General features: G+C 37.8%; 1 protein-coding gene across 1 annotated transcript in view; it reads left to right on the forward strand.

Annotated features, from left to right (window-relative positions):
* LOC133641514 (membrane-bound transcription factor site-1 protease-like) overlaps window positions 1–19,997 on the forward strand; it is a 47,574-nt gene that overhangs the window by 2,597 nt on the left and 24,980 nt on the right. The window contains exons 2-10 of the mRNA XM_062035296.1: window positions 8,349–8,890; window positions 9,746–10,009; window positions 14,997–15,203; window positions 15,758–15,868; window positions 16,049–16,158; window positions 16,351–16,467; window positions 16,863–16,930; window positions 18,837–18,939; window positions 19,217–19,368. Coding sequence (XP_061891280.1) covers window positions 8,677–8,890; window positions 9,746–10,009; window positions 14,997–15,203; window positions 15,758–15,868; window positions 16,049–16,158; window positions 16,351–16,467; window positions 16,863–16,930; window positions 18,837–18,939; window positions 19,217–19,368 — 1,346 coding nt within the window. The 5' untranslated portion in view covers window positions 8,349–8,676. The remainder of the gene's footprint in view (window positions 1–8,348; window positions 8,891–9,745; window positions 10,010–14,996; window positions 15,204–15,757; window positions 15,869–16,048; window positions 16,159–16,350; window positions 16,468–16,862; window positions 16,931–18,836; window positions 18,940–19,216; window positions 19,369–19,997) is intronic.

Genomic DNA, 19,997 nt, shown 5'->3' on the forward strand with positions numbered 1-19,997 from the left:
ACACTAAAATTTAAATTACAATAGCAATCAGTTTTTCCGTTTACATTTTTTAAATTCCCGTTGTGTACCTTTTACACTTATTTTAGCACCCTAGAGTGTGTTCTTTTTGTGTCATTAAATTTGATAAAATGTCAGTTAATTAAATGCAAAAATCCTCACATTTATTGGTGAAATACATATTTTGACAGTTTTGACCAGTATTTTAAGTCAAAGCATAATAATTGTGGTAATGTACTTATTAAGTACATTATGCTTGTGTAAAGTACTTTTTGAAACCTTTATTTTGTTAGCACACTCAGACTGGATGTTGCGCACAGAGCTGTTATTGTGAAGGAGGGTGAAGTGTGCTGTTATTCCGAGCTTGACGTGTAGGGACAACTTGAGGCTGTTTAAAAAAAAAAGAAGACAAAACCTCTGAAGTTGTGACTGCTGTCCTGTTTGTACATTGATTTTACATCGATGATGTCGTTCAAAACAACACAAGCAGATGAGATGTTTTGTATGTGTATGGATGGTTCTTGTTATTTTTAGCATTGTAGTTAAATCGCTGTTTCAAGCGGCTGTCTTGACGTTGTTTAGTTCAAGAAGGGGTGGTTGAATGTTTCAGGGATGAATGAGTAGTACTGGACACATTGTTTTCCCAAACAAATGTACCGTATTTTTCTGATTATAAGTCGCAGTTTTTTTCATAGTTTGGCCGGGGTGCGACTTATACTCTGGAGCGACTTATGAGTGAAATTATTAACACATTACCGTAAAATATCAAATTATATTATTTATCTCATTCACGTAAGAGACTAGGTGTGTATCAGCAATCGTCATACACACATGTCAACCAATAAAAATTTGGCGGGGGTGGGTCATGGCAGAAGTGCATTGTGACAAAAAAGATGCTACCTGCTACTATTTCCGTACCTATGAAAATTGATCATTTCAACATTGGGGGTAACTTATAAAAACTGGGAAGGGCTGAAAAAAAATGGCACAGAAAAGGAAATCATATGCTGCAGGTTACAAGCTGGAAGTAGTGAAATATGCAGCAGAAAACTGCAATTGAGCAGCAGAAAGAACGTTTGGAGTAAGCGAGAAACTTGTAAGGGACTAGTGAAAAATGTCCCCAAAAAATTTGACTTATACTCTAGTGTGACTTATATATGTTTTTTTCCTTTTTTATTATGCATTTTGGGCCGGTGCGATTTATACTCCGGAGTGATTTATAATCCAAAAAATACGGTACTTTCCCCTCACACTGACAGCATTTCAGGCACATTTTTGTCAAGTTTTGTGATATTCTGCGTTTAACGGGGCATTCCGTTTTATTGGCCCATTCTGTGATTCCAACTGCGGTTACGTGAACGCGGAAATCATATATGGCCTTATTCTGTTTTGTTAGTGATGGCATTTTAGCACTTTGTCAAATAAAAGTAGCATCCATGGTGATACCCAAACTTTTAGTCTTTTTTTTCCCTCATTCGCTCACTCATCCGTTTGACCTTTACAAGCTCAAGAATAACCATGCACGTTGCACGGCACATTAATAGTTATTTCCGATTATGACATTTCTATTATTGTGAGAAGCCAAAATTGAAATTGTGATTAAAATTCCATCAATTCCAGCCCTATTTCATCCACACAAATGTTTATTGCTTTTTTGACAAGTGTGTACAAAGAAAACTAGTTATTTACACATCATCGTGCTTGTTTCTGTAGATTATTGGCGTGTACAACATTTCTAATTGAATTGAGAATGCCTCTCACATGACTGCACAAATGGTTGCCAAAGCTCACAAGAATTCTTATGTCAAAAATGATGTATCGATACACGTCTTTCAAGAATCTGAGATGAATGATAATGTTACCGATTTTATAACCCTAATGCAAATATGATAGTTGGAAGAAAGGAAGTTGTTTCAGGGAGTAATTGTATATTTAGTAAAAAAACAGAAGACATGACTGAAATGATTGTAACTATAGTAGACCGGAGAAACCTGTGATATGTTACAATTGTTTTTTTTTGTTCCAAGATAAGCTTCGATGTAAATACTGATGTATTTATGTAAATACTATGATATACTGATTATTTACTAAACATTGACCAATGTTTAGTGTGAGTGGTATTTTGATACTATTCCTCTTATCGAAGGTTATCAACCTAATCTGACAAGCTCCTGTATATAGTTGAGGCGTGAAACACAAGGAAATATACTGGTGTTGAGTTGATAAAGCATCTTCTATCATCACATCTCTGTCAACATAAACAAGAAGAAAGTAAAGAGGTGGTTGTGCTAAAAGTTTATACACTACATTACTTAGAAGGTTTACTGTTGTAGACGGTAACCAGAACAGGGCCGGAACTACGAGTAAATATGAAATTTAGACCCGGAGTCGGCAACCCGCAGCTCTTTAGCGCTGCCCTAGTGGCTCCCTGGAGCTTTTTCAATAATGTATGAAATATGGAAAAAGTTGGGGGGGAAAATGTATTTTTGGTTTTAATATGGTTTCTGTTGAAGAACAACCATGACACAAACCTCCCTAATTGTTAGAAAGCCCACTGTTTATATTAAACATGCTTCACAGATGAGAGTATTTGGTGAGCGCCATTTTGTTTTACTAATTTTGGTAGTCCTTGAACTCACCGTAGTTTGTTTAAATATACAATTTTTTCCGACGCTGCCATAGAAAGACATGTTTTATGCCACTCCTTCTTTGTCTCCTTTTGTCCAACAAACTTTTTTATGCTGTGTGTGAATGCACAAATGTGAGCTTTGTTGATGTTATTGACTTGTTGGAGTGCTAATCCGACATATATTTGGTCACTGCACCGTTGCAATCTAATCGATGCTAACATGCTATTTAGGCTAGCTGTATGTACATATTGCTTCATTATGCCTCATTTGTAGGTATATTTGAGTTCATTTAATTTAATTTGTGTTCTCTGTGTATTTAATTTATATTTGCATTATCTGTATGTAATATTGGCTGCTTTTCTGATACTTGTTTGTGTGCCATGTTGTTATAGACCACAGCAAACGTTATCCAGCTTGCAAAGATTGTAATACATTCATGAGAAGAAGACAGTTTGCCGTTTTCTTTAACTTGGACTTGGATCTATACCTTTGGCCATCTAAGCCAGTAATTTCCAGGAGTTGTCTCACCCATTGACAAGCCTCCATTTTACTAATGTGTAGAAAATATGTAGTAAAATGTGTAAAATAAATATTACATTTCTGTCAACAAAGATTTGTGTCAGCCTGCGAAACATAGGTATTTTGATAGTAGGCTAACATAGCTAATACAGACACATCATGTGTTGCCCTCAATATAAGACTTATATGAGGCTTTTAATATTTTGCGGCTCTAGGCAGATAATTTATTTTTTATTTTTGGTCCAATATGGCTCTTTCAACATTTTGGGTTGCTGACCACTGCATTAGACCAATAAAGGGGATAAGATAAGACTGAATTTGTGTCAGCAATTAGGGTGCGCATGTTAAATGTGTACCAACACAACTGGCCCAAAATGTAATACATACATGTGACAATTGAGTGTTTGGTTATACATCCAAAGTTTACATTTGAAAAGCGACACTAAGAAGACTCTCATTCTCCTTGTAATATGTTTTATTATTTGCGATGTGAATACAGCCATTCCGGACATAGAACGTTTTGTTTGAAATCTATTGGAATAGTATTTGATGTCGATATAAATACTGATAAGAGCATCACTAGCAGAATCATATTGTTCAAATTGTTCTCAATTGATTTTGAATATAGAACATGTCATGTACATGTATAACCATTAAATATGTCCTAAGTTTGATACATCACGGAACACTTATTCACTGTTCATTGTACAGATTTGTATTACACTCTTACTTAAACTGGCATTGAAGTTGTTGTCATTGTTGCATATAATGTTTGCTGCATTACTACATGCTTTAATCTCGAACACTCATTTTCATTCAGGGCCACATCGCAGTTATGATTGCCCTCTGAGGGCCGCTTGCAACTGTCAATGTACTGTATAAATACAAAAACTTATAACCTCATGATTACTGCCTCATATTAGTACACAATTGCATATGCATTTGATAACTTGTTTTGAAATCATAAGTGCGTTGTTACAGCTTAGCAGAGCAGTAAACACACATTCATTTATCTGTGGTATTAGTGTTGGCCCTGCGATGAGGTGGCGACTTGTCCAGGGTGTACCCCACCTTCCGCCCGATTGTAGCTGAGATAGGCTCCAGCGACCCCGAAGGGAATAAGCGGTAGAAAATTGATGGATGGATTAGTGTATTCACAGCAGTAAAACTATTAAAAAATATATATATGTTATATTTCTAATATTTATTCCAATAATTTCAGGTCAGTTTGGCATGCCTAATCTTTTTTCTTGGTATATACAGCAACTGACATTAAAAGCTATAAATGTTGTCTGTTTATGGTGGGGCGAGGAAAGCAAAAAAGATTCGCAAATGTAATTTTGTCATGCTTAAATAAAAACTAGTCCTTGTTTATGAGCAATATGTTTACAAAAAAGTCACAAAAAACATGTACAAATTTATTGATAAAATATATATCAGATACTAAATTAGCTGAGCAAATTTGAATGTCATCCACATTATTCGCATCCAAATTCTGTTTGTGTCTTGCAAGCCATAATCGCCTTCTTTCTTTCTAGACAATCGCTCTGTCCGCACTCTCTGTTTTTTACAAATTTGTGCAGAAACAGTAGGCGTACTGTAGATGTTTTTATCTGTTTGCTCAATTCTGACAGCCACAAAACCACTGCTAAAATTAACTATTTAGCTTTAACAGAGATGCTAACAGTCCCTTTCACCGACAATATATTGTTGGGCTTTACCATTGCTGACATTCTGGTTGTTGTTGTTACATGAAAGAAAACATGTGATATGAAGCACACTGCACCTTTTGTGAGAGAACAGTCCTATGGCATATCTGAAAAATTGCTGTTATGTTTGCTCATATTTTTTAAAAAATTAGTTTAACATAGTACTCCGGCTTCGTCCCACCTCCAAAGACATGCACCTGGGGATAGGTTGATTGGCAACACTAAATGGTCCCTAGTGTGTGAATGTTGTCTGTCTATCTGTGTTGGCCCTGCGATGAGGTGGCGACTTGTCCAGGGTGTACTACTACTGCCCGAATGCAGCTGAGATAGGCTCCAGCACCCCCCGCGACCCCAAAAGGAAAAGGCGGTAGAAGATGGATGGATGGATAGATAGTCTTCTGGTGTATTTAATTAGTTTAACCATTTTGGTTTCCATTGTGAAAGAGCAGTAAATGAATTCATATACCTACAATTCATTTTGGTCCTCTGTACTTTTTTGTCCATATGGATGTAAAATGGTCTTAAATTATATTAATTGTGGTCTTAAAAAGTCCTAATTTCGACTTGTTAGAACCTGTAGAGACCCTGATATTCACAGAGAAAGAATAAAATGCTGTTTATTTTGCAGAGCTAAAAAGAATGTGTATATTTGGGGGGAAAAACAACAGTGCTTTGTAAGAAAGCATCCTTAGTCAGTAGAGAGCTGGTTTTCATGTGCTGAATTTGGCCAGTTTGTGTCGTGTATGGGGCCTTTGTCCTAATGGGTTTGTTTAACTATGTATAACATTGTGTCATTTTGGGTGTGTACTTGTGTTTCTACTGACAGGGTTGACCCCGCCTCAGTCCAGGTAGCAAAACTTGCAATGTAACACAGCCTCATCCCTGCTATTGACACCATAGCTATTTCATACAAATGACAGACACAACATTATATATATGTTAAGACATGTTTTTAAGACATTATAATCATATTTTCACATTCACATCTGCCACTTTAGACCAAAGTTAAATATGATACATGATTTCAAAGGCCAACATATCTGCTATTAGGGATGCAATGATTTGAAAATTTCATATTATGGTTATTGTAACCATGTACTTATATACACACTGAAATCTTTTGACAACATTTTTTGTTTTTTTTAAATAACTAAAATAGACTCACTGTTAGAAAACCCACTATTTTGCATGTTTGCGTTTCTTATGCGTCACTGTAAGGATGTAATGATATGGAAATTTCACATCATGGTTATTGTGACCAAAACTATCACGGTTATCTTTATCACAGTATTGTTGACTGTGCTTAAAAAGTAGTTATGCACACACAATAAAATATTTGCATTAACTTGATGTGCTTGGTTGAAGAACTTTGATAGTAGTGGTATTGTTAAAAATAGTACTAATTTCTCTCACCCGGACTCATAAAACCAAAGTAAAGCAACATTAAAACATCATTCTCCGAATCCTGCCTTACAGTTATAGTGTGCTGAAATGACATTATATTTGTTTTCGTGATTATACAGGGTGTTAAACTTGGGTCGGATCATTTCTGAGAGTCCATTACTCTACCCTGGTTTGACAACACAATGTCCACTGGCTTTATACGGATAAACACAAACGTCACACAATAAAACAAAGTGGTCATAGCTTTCGAGATTCTTATAATTTAAATTCTTTCAATGTGTAGAATGGGGTGGGTTGAAAAATTACGATGTTCAGAAAGTCGGGGAAGATGTCTCATTACTCTTTCTACTGTACTCTTTCTACTGTACTCCACTGAGACTTGTGGATCTTGTACGGATCCTTGCATCTAATTACGACTGTTTGCTCTTTTTAACGACGAAGGGACTTCTTATCTAATGACTGACGGTATTTATTCACAGTTTTACAGCCGGTGTAATGTTATTTTCCACTGAATAGTTTGGAAATATTACATGTAGCGGCGAGCGCAATAGTAAATGATGACGTTTGCCCTTCAAAATGTATTCCGGCAACGCACTTCCGGGAAAAATCAGAACTCCTCTATACTTTTGGCCACTGTAAAGCCAGTAATTTTCGAGGAGTCATCTCACACCTCTAAGAAACTCTTCGTTTTACTAAAAAATAATACTTTCTTAATAGAAGAAACATTCCTGCCTTCCTAAAAGCTATAGTTTTAAAAATTATAATATAATTTATAGTTAGGTGTGTAAATATGTTTCTTCTTCCATTTTAATTTGCAAAAGATTATTTTGAAGTTGCTTCACTTCCGGTTTATGTGAGTTTACTTCCTCTTATAGACCCCTCCTTCCTGTATTTCTTTGTGTATAGATCGATCACTTTGTCTACATAAGTTTATATAGGGGTGTCATTTCTTAATGGGAAAAAAATGTTAATTTATCTTGTAATAATTCTCCTCTTTCTGCTGTAAAAATTGTGAATGATCCACTTGACAGTCTTGTGGGGAAACTTTGCTTTGATCAGAAAAATAACATAAAAATCCGCAGCTTATTCCAAAATGATTGTGTGTCTGTCTCCTATGTAATTGCACTCCGGAATAATGTTGTGAATGACATATGCTGGGTGAAAACGTGGTCTCTTCCTAACAGGTTTTTACTTACCAACAAAGTCAAAGAGATATCTTTTAAAATCATTCATCGTTATCACCCTGTAAAGACTGTGATGGTTAGATACAAGAAGGACATTGATGTTACCTGCACCTTATGTAACATGCATCCAGAGACTGTCTACCACCTGTTTTGGACTTGTGAAAGCACTCGATCACCATGGCAGGGCATCTGTCGCTTCATCCTGGACAATATTCATGCCAAATTTGTCATGAAGTGATGTGCTATTTGGATCTACACTGTATGAAAAAAAATTTGAAAAGGAATTTTACCTTTGCAACCTCATTATACTATTGGCTAAGTTTTATATTCATAATTGTAAGTTTCTCAATACCCGACCTGTTGTTTGTGCCTTTAAAAAAGAATTAGAACTCTATGTTAAAACACTCTCTACCTCTAACAACCAAAAAGCTGTGAAAACGATGAATTTAAAATTTACTGAACTTGTGTGAGCCTATGGCTTCGCACTAATGTTATATATATACATATATATATATTCTATTTTAGTTACTTTATTGAGTTTACAACCCCCTGGCGCTAATTTGTACTGTTTTTGTACTTAATTTGAATATTATTATTTCTCGATTGTTTGTAAATGTTGCAGTTTATAAATAAAGTTTTTAAAATAAAAAATAAAAAAAAACATTTCTCTTGTAATCATGTTAGCATTTAAGCTAGCGAGCTTGCACTGGTCGGTCCATAAATTAATCGAAATGCAGTTATCAATCATGATTTTTCAAATTTTTTAAACTTAAAACGGTAATGCTAACCCCTGGTAGTTTTACCGTAGTTATCATTAATACCTCTGCTTCACTGATAGTTTTAGTCTTAGTCTTCTTCTTTGTACCAGTACTTTTGCTACAGTTCTCATTCTCATTTCTTTCCAGATTTTGGGAATGAAAAAGTTTAACACCGATTGACGCCACCTGATCCTCCATCACTGTTCCTTGCTGGAAAGATTTTCTTCACTTTTCTCAACATGGCAGCTATGTTTCTACTCTGGCCTTGTCACTGAACTTCATCTTGGACTACCACCATGGAGAGAAAACGCAGGAAGAAATTATTTTAGCTCCTCAGAACATTTTCAGTATGGACTCACTTTTGGAGCTGCGGACCTGATATGGTGATTTCCCTGATCCAGGTTTTAGACTCTCAGTTGCCATCTGAAACAGCAATCTGGCTGCCTGAGTTTTACTAGCCTATATAGAGCACAAGATGTGTGCAGTTTCACTACGCAAAATGCTCCTACCGTCTGTGTGGGTCTCCATACTTATGGGGCTGCTTGCAGGGTTCCTGCCTGTCGTAGGGGTGGAGCCATTGCCAGAGAGTAAATCTGGTTCTGATCACACCTCAAGCTTGGAGTCGCCCAGCTTTAATTACTCCCAACTCACTCTCAAACTGGGGTTCTCATCCAAGGTGGTAGAACATGGTAAGAAATGTCAAACTTTTTATAATTTTTTTCAATTATCCTATAGCCATCTTAAATATCTGGGAAAAAATCCTGATGGGTATTTGTGATGTTTAATTTTCTGTTTCCCTCTGCAACGTTATTTACTTTCGGCATTTTATTTTCAAGCAGAATGTACCATTTAGTATTTAAGTCAATGGATATTACTGAGTAACTTTACACAGTATGTTTTATAAGATGCGGTATTCTTAATACTCTATATACTTCTACAATATATTTATTTAAAATAACTAAATAATAAGGTATTACCGATCTATCGGCCACCAATCAATGTCGGCCGATTTACGTTAAAAGGATGTGATTGCAATTGCCAATTAATGCCTTTTATTGCCAATCATAAACGCTGATTCCCTCTGGCTGACACTGTATCTTTAGTCTCCCGGCTGACAAGCAGCTAGAAACTAATTGTGTCTTCATACACAATATGTAGCCGTGCCTCCAGCTAATAATAATCACTTCCATTACAGCAAATAAACTACAATTATTTGCATCTTAGCTATCATTATCAAGTACATTTTTACTGGAGGACGAGGCTGAACATATTACACTCAGTGGAAGAGAATAAGGAATTAGTTTGAATGTTGTGTTGATATTGTTAAACTGTCAATAGCACATTGAAACATTTACAGGTAATACGTGTGATTGGTGTTGGCCGAACTCACTCATGGATGATCAGAATCTGCAGCATAAAACCCTGATCAGAACATCCCTACTAAATAAACCTTAATCTGTGTGACTTTATGTTGAAGGACTGCAATGCATACTGTATAAACTGCACCTATGTCATAAAACAATATTCCCCTCTTTTCTCTTCAGAGTACATAGTGGCATTCATTGGGTATTTCTCAGCCAAAGCCCGCAGCCTGTACATAAGCAGTGCTCTACGAAACGCAAACGATGGCGCATTGGAGTGGCATATTGTTCCCAGGGAAAACCCAGCTTCTGACTTCCCCAGTGACTTTGAGCTGGTCCACATCAGACAAGCTTCATCCAGCAATCTGCTGACGTTAGAGGACCACCCCTACATCAAGAGAGTCACTCCGCAACACAAAGTGTTCCGTTCCCTAAAATACATTCCTAGTAAGTTATATGTATTGTTTTGTATGTTGGAGGATGGGAAGTGGGACCGAGAATGTCTGTTTGCTCTTCCACTGAGGGAGAAGGTGAGTTTGTCTGGTGGGGTTTGCCTGAACAGCAGGCTAAGCCTTGTGCCTGACACAGTATGAAAGACTTCTGTGTCTGCCCCCATTCTTTATACATTTGTTGTATGCATTGAAATGATACTGTGATAATGTAGTGCCGTAGGATTTCTAGTATTAGTTTACAAGTTGCAGTAAACTGCAGTGATTTTAGCATCTTAAGTCTTATTTTAACATCTGAAAAGGGAATGTATGTGGAAGTACTTCACTTTCATTAGTTTGGGGGCAGCAGTAGCTCAGTCTATAAGACCTAGGACTTCAGAACCTTTGTGGATGCAACATAGTGGCTTCTATCCTAATTTAGGTATCATTTTGCATTCTTGTCTCCCCATGTTCCTCATTGACCTGTGATTTTTTTTTCAGCAACCCTCGTGCGACAACCTAACATAGTTAGTATCTTCATGCATTCCCTGGCCTATAGTGATTGCGCGTGTCCCAAATATTGACCCCAAAGGTGGCGTCGCAATAGAATACGTTTCATATTATTAGTCAGTCTACCCCAGGGCAGCTTAGGCTACAAATGTAGCTTACCACCACCAGGTGTGAATGAATGATGGGTTCCCACTTCTCTGTGAGCGCTTTGAGTATGTAATAATAGAAAAGCGCGATATAAAATCTAATCCATTATTATTATTATTATTATTATTATATAGGGCTATCTTTAAATAGACGAACGTTCAACGGTTGGATTCGGAGGAGTCTGATTTGACTATCAACCTCGGAGTCAAATTGTTTGATATTGAACCCCCCTTCCCCCTCCGTGAGAGGAAGGCGAGTTAAGTACCTGCTTACGGCTGCTGCACAGGTGCGTCGGGAAGCTAGATCGATTGCGTTCACATGTCTTCTTTAAATATTAGTAAAAGATTCTTGTGTGCAGACAAACAGTTTTAGAGAGTAAGAAATAATTCCTATCTGCTTTCAACTTCGACTGTCACAAGAAAACAATCGCTGCTCCCTATAGCTGCTTCCTGGTATGTCACATAAACAGCTGGCTGTGTTTTGGCTCCCGCATCTCTTATTACTGTATATAAAATCAATTTGTCTGCAAACAAGAATATTTTACTAATAGTGTTGAAAGGGGAACGTAATCGAGGCTCGTTAAAACGCACTGCTGTCAGATTCGAAGCTCGCCATGCTATCGCAAGCCTATTGCCAACCCAATCTTGCCTTCCGCCCGCTGCTAATTGAACAAAGCGTGGACCAGGGCACACCGCTTCGTCTCGGCGGTGTAGTGCTCCTCTTGCAAAAGTAATGATCTTTACGCTGGTTCACATACAGAAACTTTGACTTTTACCTTCTCTATTTAGTCAAGTTTGATGTCCTCTTGGTGCTGCACCATAACCGAGAAACTCACAAAGTGTGGTTTAACCTTTTTTAGGTGGAAAAAGTAGCAAATCAGATCTTTGTTTTGTTCACTTTAATAAGACTATATTACTTTTATAAATATATGATTATCTTCGAATTTCCACGTCTACTTGGTAGAGCACATCCATCCATCTATCCATCCACTTTCTACCGTGTGTTCCTTTTGGAATTGCGAGGAGGCTGCAGCTGCACTCGGGCAGAAGGCAGGGTACACCCTGGACAAGTTGCCACCTCATCGCAGGGCCAACACAGATAGACAGACAACCATTCACATCCGTGTGACTTTATTGACACTTAGTGACCAGTCCGTATACACTACTACATGTCATCTAGGGATGATGTTTGATAAGAAATTATCGAGTTCGAGCCTAATATCGAATCCTCTTATCGAACCGATTCCTTATCGATTCTCTTATCGAGTCCAGATAGGTTGTTGTATATGGAAAAAAACACACAATATTTGGTTTAACAAAAGCTCACTTTTATTATATAAGAAAACAATTTAATCTAATAAATAAATATTGACTGTTACCCCCCCAAAAAAATAAAATAAATAAATAAATATTGACTGTTGTTACCCAAAGTATATTAAGTGGGATTTTTCAGAAAAACAAATGTATACAGTAACACAAAAACAAGCTGTCTCTGTGATCACTATAGGTGTATAAATAATAATATAGTGTTAAATAATATCAGTCCCTTGGGCACAAAACTGAAAATAATACAGCTCTCCAAAAAGTGCACTTCTGCTGCTATTTGACATAAATAAATAAATGATAAATGGGTTATACTTGTGTAGCGCTTTTCTACCTTCAAGGTACTCAAAGCGCTTTGACAGTATTTCCATATTCACCCATTCACACACACATTCACACACTGATGGCGGGAGCTGCCATGCAAGGCGCTAACCAGCAGCCATCAGGAGCAAGGGTGAAGTGTCTTGCCCAAGGACACAACGGTCGTGACTAGGATGGTAGAAGGTGGGGATTGAACCCCAGTAACCAGCAACCCTCCGATTGCTGGCCCAGCCACTCTACCAACTTCGCCACGCCGCCCATAACTGTTTGTTATGATGCTTTGACATTTTTGCACTTTATTTCTTTATTAAAAGAAAATTCTATGAAGAGAAAAGTTATTTGCAAATGTGGTTACAATGCTAAAAAATGAAAAGTTAAAGCTAAAAAAAGAAATACACTTTATTGAGTTAACATTATTTCTTTATAGGGGGAAAGATGTTATGAGCTAGGGCAGGGGTCGGCAACCCGCGGCTCCGGAGCCGCATGCAGCTCTTTGACCACTCTGATGCGGCTCAGCTGCATACTTGCCGACCCCCCACCCCCGATTTTACCAGGAGACTTATGGATCTCAGTGCCTCTCCTAGATAACTCCCAGGGAAAATATAATCCTATTTTCACTCTAATTACTGAATTAAGGGAGTGCCCTAATAGCACTGTAGTAATTGTTCTCTATAGCATTTACAAACAGCGTGCCAGCCCGGCCACATGTTGTATGTAGCTTTTACTTGCACACATAGGAGACAGCAAAGCATACTTAGTCATCAGCCACACAGCTTACACTGACGGTAGCCGTATCAAACAACTTTAACACTGTTACGTTACAAATATGCGCCACACTGTGAACCCACACCAAAAAAGAATGAAAAACACATTTCTGGAGAACATCTGCACTGTAACACAACATAAACACAACACAACCAATACCCAGAATCCCATGCAGCCCTAACTCTTCCGGTCTAGATTATACACCCCCGCTACCACCAAATCCCCCCACACATCAACCACCACCGCCCCCCTCCGTGCGTTGGTTGAGCGGAAGAGTTAGGGCTGCATGGGATTCTGGGTATTGGTTGTGTTGTGTTTATGTTGTGTTACAGTGCAGATGTTCTCCAGAAATTTGTTTGTCATTCTTTTTTGGTGTGGGTTCAAAGTGTGGCGCATATTTGTAACGTAACAGTGTTAAAGTTGTTTTATAAGGCTACCGTCAGTGTAAGATGTGTGGCTGCTGACCTAGTACGCCTTGCTGTCACTTACGTGAGCAAGCTGAAACTGCATTCAACATGTGGTCGAGCAGGTACACTGTTTGAGCAGGCTGTAGAGGGCGCCAAAAGCAGTGCCATCACGCCCTGATATTTGTGAGTCTCCCGGAAAAAATGAGAGGGTTGGCAAGTATGACGCTATCAAGCGCCATTCATTCAAAACTTGCGGGCCGCACTAACATCAAATTTCCACATTAAAGTGCGTGCCGGTGCGTGTGTCTGAGACCCCTGGTTAACATAGCACAAAGCATTTAAGCTTTGTATGCGGTGTTTTACGTTTTAAGTTTAAAAAAATTTTTTTGTGGCTCCCATTATTTTCTTTAATTTGTGAAACTTGCCAAAATGGCTCTTTGAGTGGTAAAGGTTGCCGACCCCTGAGCTAGGGAATATAACAACTACACTACCCAGCATGCAACGGGAGTGACGAGCATGCGCGGTAGCCCCGAAAAGTGTTGCATATCGTCACCCGGCAGCTAAGAATGAGCACGCTGTGAAAGTAAACGTCAAGAACTCAGCCAACACGCCTCGTCTGCATTATTTATAATTAGACAGACAACACATATACAGTGTGATTTTGTTTTGTTTACAAGGAAAGAAAAACAAAAGTTAAAAAAGGGAGATGTCATATATGTATGTGCTGCGGTTGCTTTAAGAACGTTGCGACAGCTGCCGTAAAGGAGGTGCGTTGCTATGTTTCCGGTTGGTCGTAAAAGTGTTCTTCATGTGTTTGCTCAAATCTCTCAGTAAAGTTATTCATTGGATTATACCTTTTGTTTTGAACTTTATTACACATTGGAGCGCTTTTTCCCGTCCATTTTTTTCCTGCTTTCGCTATCTGCGCCTAATGACTGAGCTACGTGACGCCATTTCTTGCGATGTCACACGGAGCATTTCTGGTCGGGACGGGATTCGTTCAGAGGGATACGAATAAAGAACCAACTCTTTTTCTTTACTATAGTGGTCTCGATAACGGGTACCGGTTCTCAAAAAGGGATTCGAGTCCGAGGACTCGGTTCTTTTCTTATCGAACAACCGGGAAAACCGGTTTCGAGTATCATCCCTAATGTCATCATCCGTTTATTTCACTTAAAAATGCCATAGATTTGAATGATTGTTGACTATTGGCAGCCTTATTATTATTATTATTTAATAAAATGAAACCAGAAATATGGATTTAAATTTAATTCAACATGGATAGATGTATAGTAAAATAATACATTTAAAATTTATGCACGTGAGTTTTTTACGGTTTTTCTCCCATAATCTAAAAACATGTATGTCAGGTAATTGGAGATAACATTTTCCATAAGTGTGAATGTGAGTGTGATTCGTTGTCTTTCTGGGCCCGCCCTGTGCACCGCTTCTAACTCAAAAATTGTTTAATGTAATGTCTATAGACAAAATTATATCTCTGCTTTTAACAACTCTTTGCATCTTCTGTCTCCAGCACCTGAAACCGCTGTGCCGCGTAACATCACCCACAGGACGCAGAAATGGCAATCATCACGGACTTTCAGAAGGACCAGTCTGTCACTTTGCTCTACTTTTTGGCATGCAACCGGGCGCCACTCTAGTCGGCGGCTGCTGCGTGCCATCCCCCGTCATGTAGCCCAGATTTTGCAGGCAGACGTACTGTGGCAGATGGGACACACAGGTATGCCTGAAGCGTTTTAAGTACACTATATAGACAATATTAGTTGGGCATGTGATCACTGCACATACAGGAAATACGAATGTAACTAAAAAAATATAAATGTGACAATCAGAATATACATATAAACAATGGAAAATATTTATAAAATATAAATAATATAACAACATTCACCTTTCTCGTAAGACTTTCTTCAAGATGTTGGAATGCCTATGATTTGTTTTACTGTTTTTCCAGAAGAATATTTGTGAGGTAGTTAAATTCAAATGTGTTTGATGTGTTTAAAGTCAGGGTTTGGTGCATGGTTTTTTGGTCACAGTTCTAGAATATAAAAGGGTCCTCCACAATTTTTTGTCCTACAGTTGTTTGCCTACAATTATCAAAAAATTACTGGCAAGATAAAATATTAAAATTCAGGAGAAATGTTGTTGTATATTCCAACTCCTGATTTGATTGATTGATGAGTGAATAAGTGTGTCTGCATGCTTTTGTTTAGAGAGACTTGGCAACCATGTGACACATAAAAATGTAAGGTTATTATTGATGTCTGTGTGCAGGTTCTGGTGTGAAGGTGGCCGTGTTTGATACAGGCCTGAGTGAGAAACACCCCCATTTCAAGAATGTAAAGGAAAGGACTAACTGGACCAATGAGAAGACACTAGATGATGGTTAGTAGGACAAACAAATATACAGTAATGATGGTTTTGATGATGAAGACACATCTACTGTATGTGTTTTAGTATCACAGATTTAATTTTATTATAGTGCGAAAGAAGTGTACAATTTTTTCAAATAGGGATGGTGTGGGAGAGAGACAGATTGAATCTGTCTTTCTTTCTTTCTTACAGGCCTGGGTCATGGGACATTTGTAGCTGGAGTGATAGCCAGTATGAGAGAGTGTCAGGGTTTTGCCCCTGACTCAGAGCTGCACATCTTCAGAGTGTTCACTAACAACCAGGTACAAGGCTTTATAATATAGTTCACATATGATCCTGAAAAAGAGATGGTTAAAAATATCTGTGAATTTCCATATGTAGATATCTTTATGATTGACCATGCAGTTGACAATAGTCATACTAATCATCTTCCACAGCCAAATCAATGAAATCCAATCAAGGATAGTATGTGTTATTTTCTTCTCACCACCCAGGTGTCTTACACTTCATGGTTCCTGGATGCCTTTAACTATGCCATCTTGAAAAAGATTGATGTTCTCAACCTCAGCATTGGTGGCCCCGACTTCATGGATCACCCCTTTGTTGATAAGGTCGGACACTTGCGAGGTCTCACAGTTGTCTGTGGGTTGAAAACATATATCAGTAAAAATAGTCAAGTATTTAAGTAAGTAATAAGTGTTATTTATGTATGCGTTAACAGTACACAAGAGGGCAGTAAAGGTAGTAGTAATATATACAAATAATTTATTTCTAAATGTACTACATTAAGCACAGCAAACATATCCTAAAGGTTATTAGGAATTATTCAAATTAATTTAGCTCGAAGGATAGAGTATGTCAGTAAGCTGCTATAACATCCATTACCTAGATACCTAAGTGATTAAAAATAGTGTATTGCTGTAGTTCTCCAAGTGTGTGACATTTAAAAAATGTTGTTGGGGAACGTTGCCTCCTTAATGTGTTACCTTTCTGTATTGATTGGCAGGTGTGGGAGCTCACTGCTAACAAAGTGATCATGATCTCTGCTATTGGAAATGATGGACCACTGTATGGGTATGTTTCTCTGCATGTCCATTGGGGGGACAGGGCGACCACCTAATATAATGGTTAGGTAAACACTGAAATTCAACAAAAAACATGTTTGTTGAGCTAAAACACTAAGTGCCTGAACTACAAAGCACTAAATTGCAAGTGCTAAATAGTGTGGGAAAACTATAACATTGCGTGTAGTTCGTGTACTATTAGTGGGCGTGTTGCAGGTGATCTACTAAGACTGCGTGCGCAAATGATAACATGTACAAGAGTGCAGACCACCACCCTATTTAAATTAGTTTTTGCGTGTACTAAGCAGCTGTCACCATGGAGACAGTCATTTTACGCCACATTCATGTGACGTCCTATCTGTGACGTTTTGCTATGCTTTGAAACATGCAGCAGACAACTATAATATGTGTCACTTTCTATGGGCATTCTATATGATCTATAATGAAACACTTTTTAGCTCTTGGAGACGCAAGCACAAACTGCAAGTGAAAGAAACATTATGCATGTTTTTTTCGTACAGGAGATGTTTTAAAACTATGTATATCTCATCACCATATTGTGATAATATATGTCCTATATGACAAAAGGAATGGCATTTAAAGCAGGGACAATGCTTGCTGTGTCCAAATCAGCCCTTAAAGGGGAACTGCACTTTTTGGGGGGATTTTGCCTATTGTTCACAATCATTGAGAGACATGACGACGGATGTATTTTTTTTTTTAATGCACTTTTACCCGTAAATAAACTTGAATTAGTATAACCCATTTTTACAGCGGAGCTGATGGGAGGTCCTCTCTTCTGCCCATAAAACCCAATAAATAACTATCTAAAAACCGCCAATACTCCATTTACATTTCGTGACTTGAGTATTAACCAAGTATTTGTGATATTGTTATTATATGCACTAAGGCATATTAACTATTTATAGCAGCGCTGTGATCATGAGCTTGTGTGCTTATATTAACATCGAGTGGTAAGCTGCTTTTCTCGCTTCCTTGCTTGTGGAAGTTTATTGTAGATCATAAATCATGCCTCTCTCCTGCATAGTAGAAGGATGAGGACATTTTCCGACAAGTTGGTACAATTTGACAGCCAATTTAGACCTGTAAATGGCAAGAACAACACGAAAAGACACTTGGTTCCACCCCCTTTTCTTCACATTCTTCAGTCATTCTTCATCTAGACGGGACTATTACAAAATTATATTAATCAGCATTCTAATGACAGCAGACCCTGTACATTAAGTGCTGTTTTATTATGTTTGTTGGCTCTCATGAAGTCTGCAGTTAGTAATAATAATATACCGTAAATAATATCTGCTGTGTAGATTTACTTTAGAGAAGAGAAATGTTGCATACTTCTCTTGTTGCCTTATTTGTATTTGACTTTATTAAATTTTTGAGTAGAATTGTATTGAAAACAGTTTTCTCTAAAGTAAAATAAAACTTTATCAGAGCTGTTTGTATATTTTATGGAGGAATGTAATCAGTCATAGAATTGGCACTCAACGTTATTAAAAATGTATTGATTTTGAATCGAGAACCGTTTGGTATCGAGAATCGGTTCTGAATCAAATTGTTACCCCCAAGAATAGAATAGACTTGAATCAAGTTGTGCCTAAAGATTCCAACCGTATTCTGCTTATACTTAACATGAAGACAGACATGCTAAATGGGTTGTGCTATTTTGCTCATTTAAGAGACACATTCCTCTGAGCACAAACTTAGTAGATAAGCTTTGCGTGTGGTATCAAGTTGCATCTGTTTTAATATATACAAACCTTTCGTAGATAAGGCCCTATATAGGTTAATATAATTCTCATGATGATCACAATACCCAATGCCGGAATGATCAATGCCACATTCTAAACCAGCAGTTTGTGCTTGTCTGTGTAACATCCATCTCTTTTTTTCAGAACCCTTAATAACCCAGCAGACCAAATGGATGTAATTGGAGTCGGTGGGATCGATTTTGAGGACAACATCGCAAGGTTTTCATCCAGAGGCATGACCACCTGGGTGAGTTTCTGCAAAATCACTGATTCCTGATAATCTGAAATAAATAGTTTTCAGATTTGAACATTTAATTTGTAGTCTACCAATGAGCTTGTGATGCCTCAGACGTCACCCATGTAATCTACTCTTTACCCCTGATGATTTGGTTTCCTGCAATCTTGTTAGTTCAATGTAGATGCAACATAAGATGTGCAGGGTTTTTTTTGTCATTACCATTGCAAAAAAAATCACTGAAAGGGTTTTTCTCTTTACTGTACTATCTGTCTCATTCTGTGTGCAGGAGCTGCCTGGGGGCTACGGCAGGGTGAAGCCAGACATTGTCACTTATGGTTCTGGTGTTCGGGGGTCAGGGATGAAGGAAGGATGCCGGTCTCTGTCCGGCACTAGTGTGGCCTCTCCTGTGGTGGCTGGAGCTGTCACACTTCTGGCCAGGTGAGGATTTCCTTTTTTGTGTTCATTTCAACCTTGATTTCTTCATGGAAGCCCAGTTCAAAGAAATGTCTCTTCAATGACAACCTGATTACAAACAAATGATTAAAAATGTAAGGATTAACATTAAACAATTCAAAAGGTGCATCATAAACTGCCATCTAGACAGATTAAGCTTGACAAGACCAAAAACGTACTGTTAAGGCATGATTGGAGTGACTCAAGAAAAAAACACATGAAGGTCCTGGAATGTCCAAACCCATCTACGGACACAATTGCATTAAAAAATCTTTGGGGGTAGCTGAAACTTAAAGTTGCCAAACTACTGTCTCAAAAACGTTTGCCTGGGGATAAAACTGTTATGTAATTCAATCCATAAATGAATCCCTAAAACTTGTTCATTGTTTTTTGTTTGTTTATGTATTTGTAATGGGGTGAACTTACATAATAATTGGGAGATCAAATACATATTTCCCACTGTGTGTAATAGTGTCTTCCACTAAGTCAGGGGTCGGCAACCTTTACCACTCAAAGAGCCATTTTGGCAAGTTTCACAAATTAAAGAAAGTAATGGGAGCCACAAAAAAAAATGTTAAATTTAAAATGAAAAACACCGCATACAAAGCTTAAAT

The sequence above is a fragment of the Entelurus aequoreus genome, linkage group LG24, assembly GCF_033978785.1.
Source record: "Entelurus aequoreus isolate RoL-2023_Sb linkage group LG24, RoL_Eaeq_v1.1, whole genome shotgun sequence".
Classification (NCBI taxonomy): Eukaryota; Metazoa; Chordata; class Actinopteri; order Syngnathiformes; family Syngnathidae; genus Entelurus; species Entelurus aequoreus.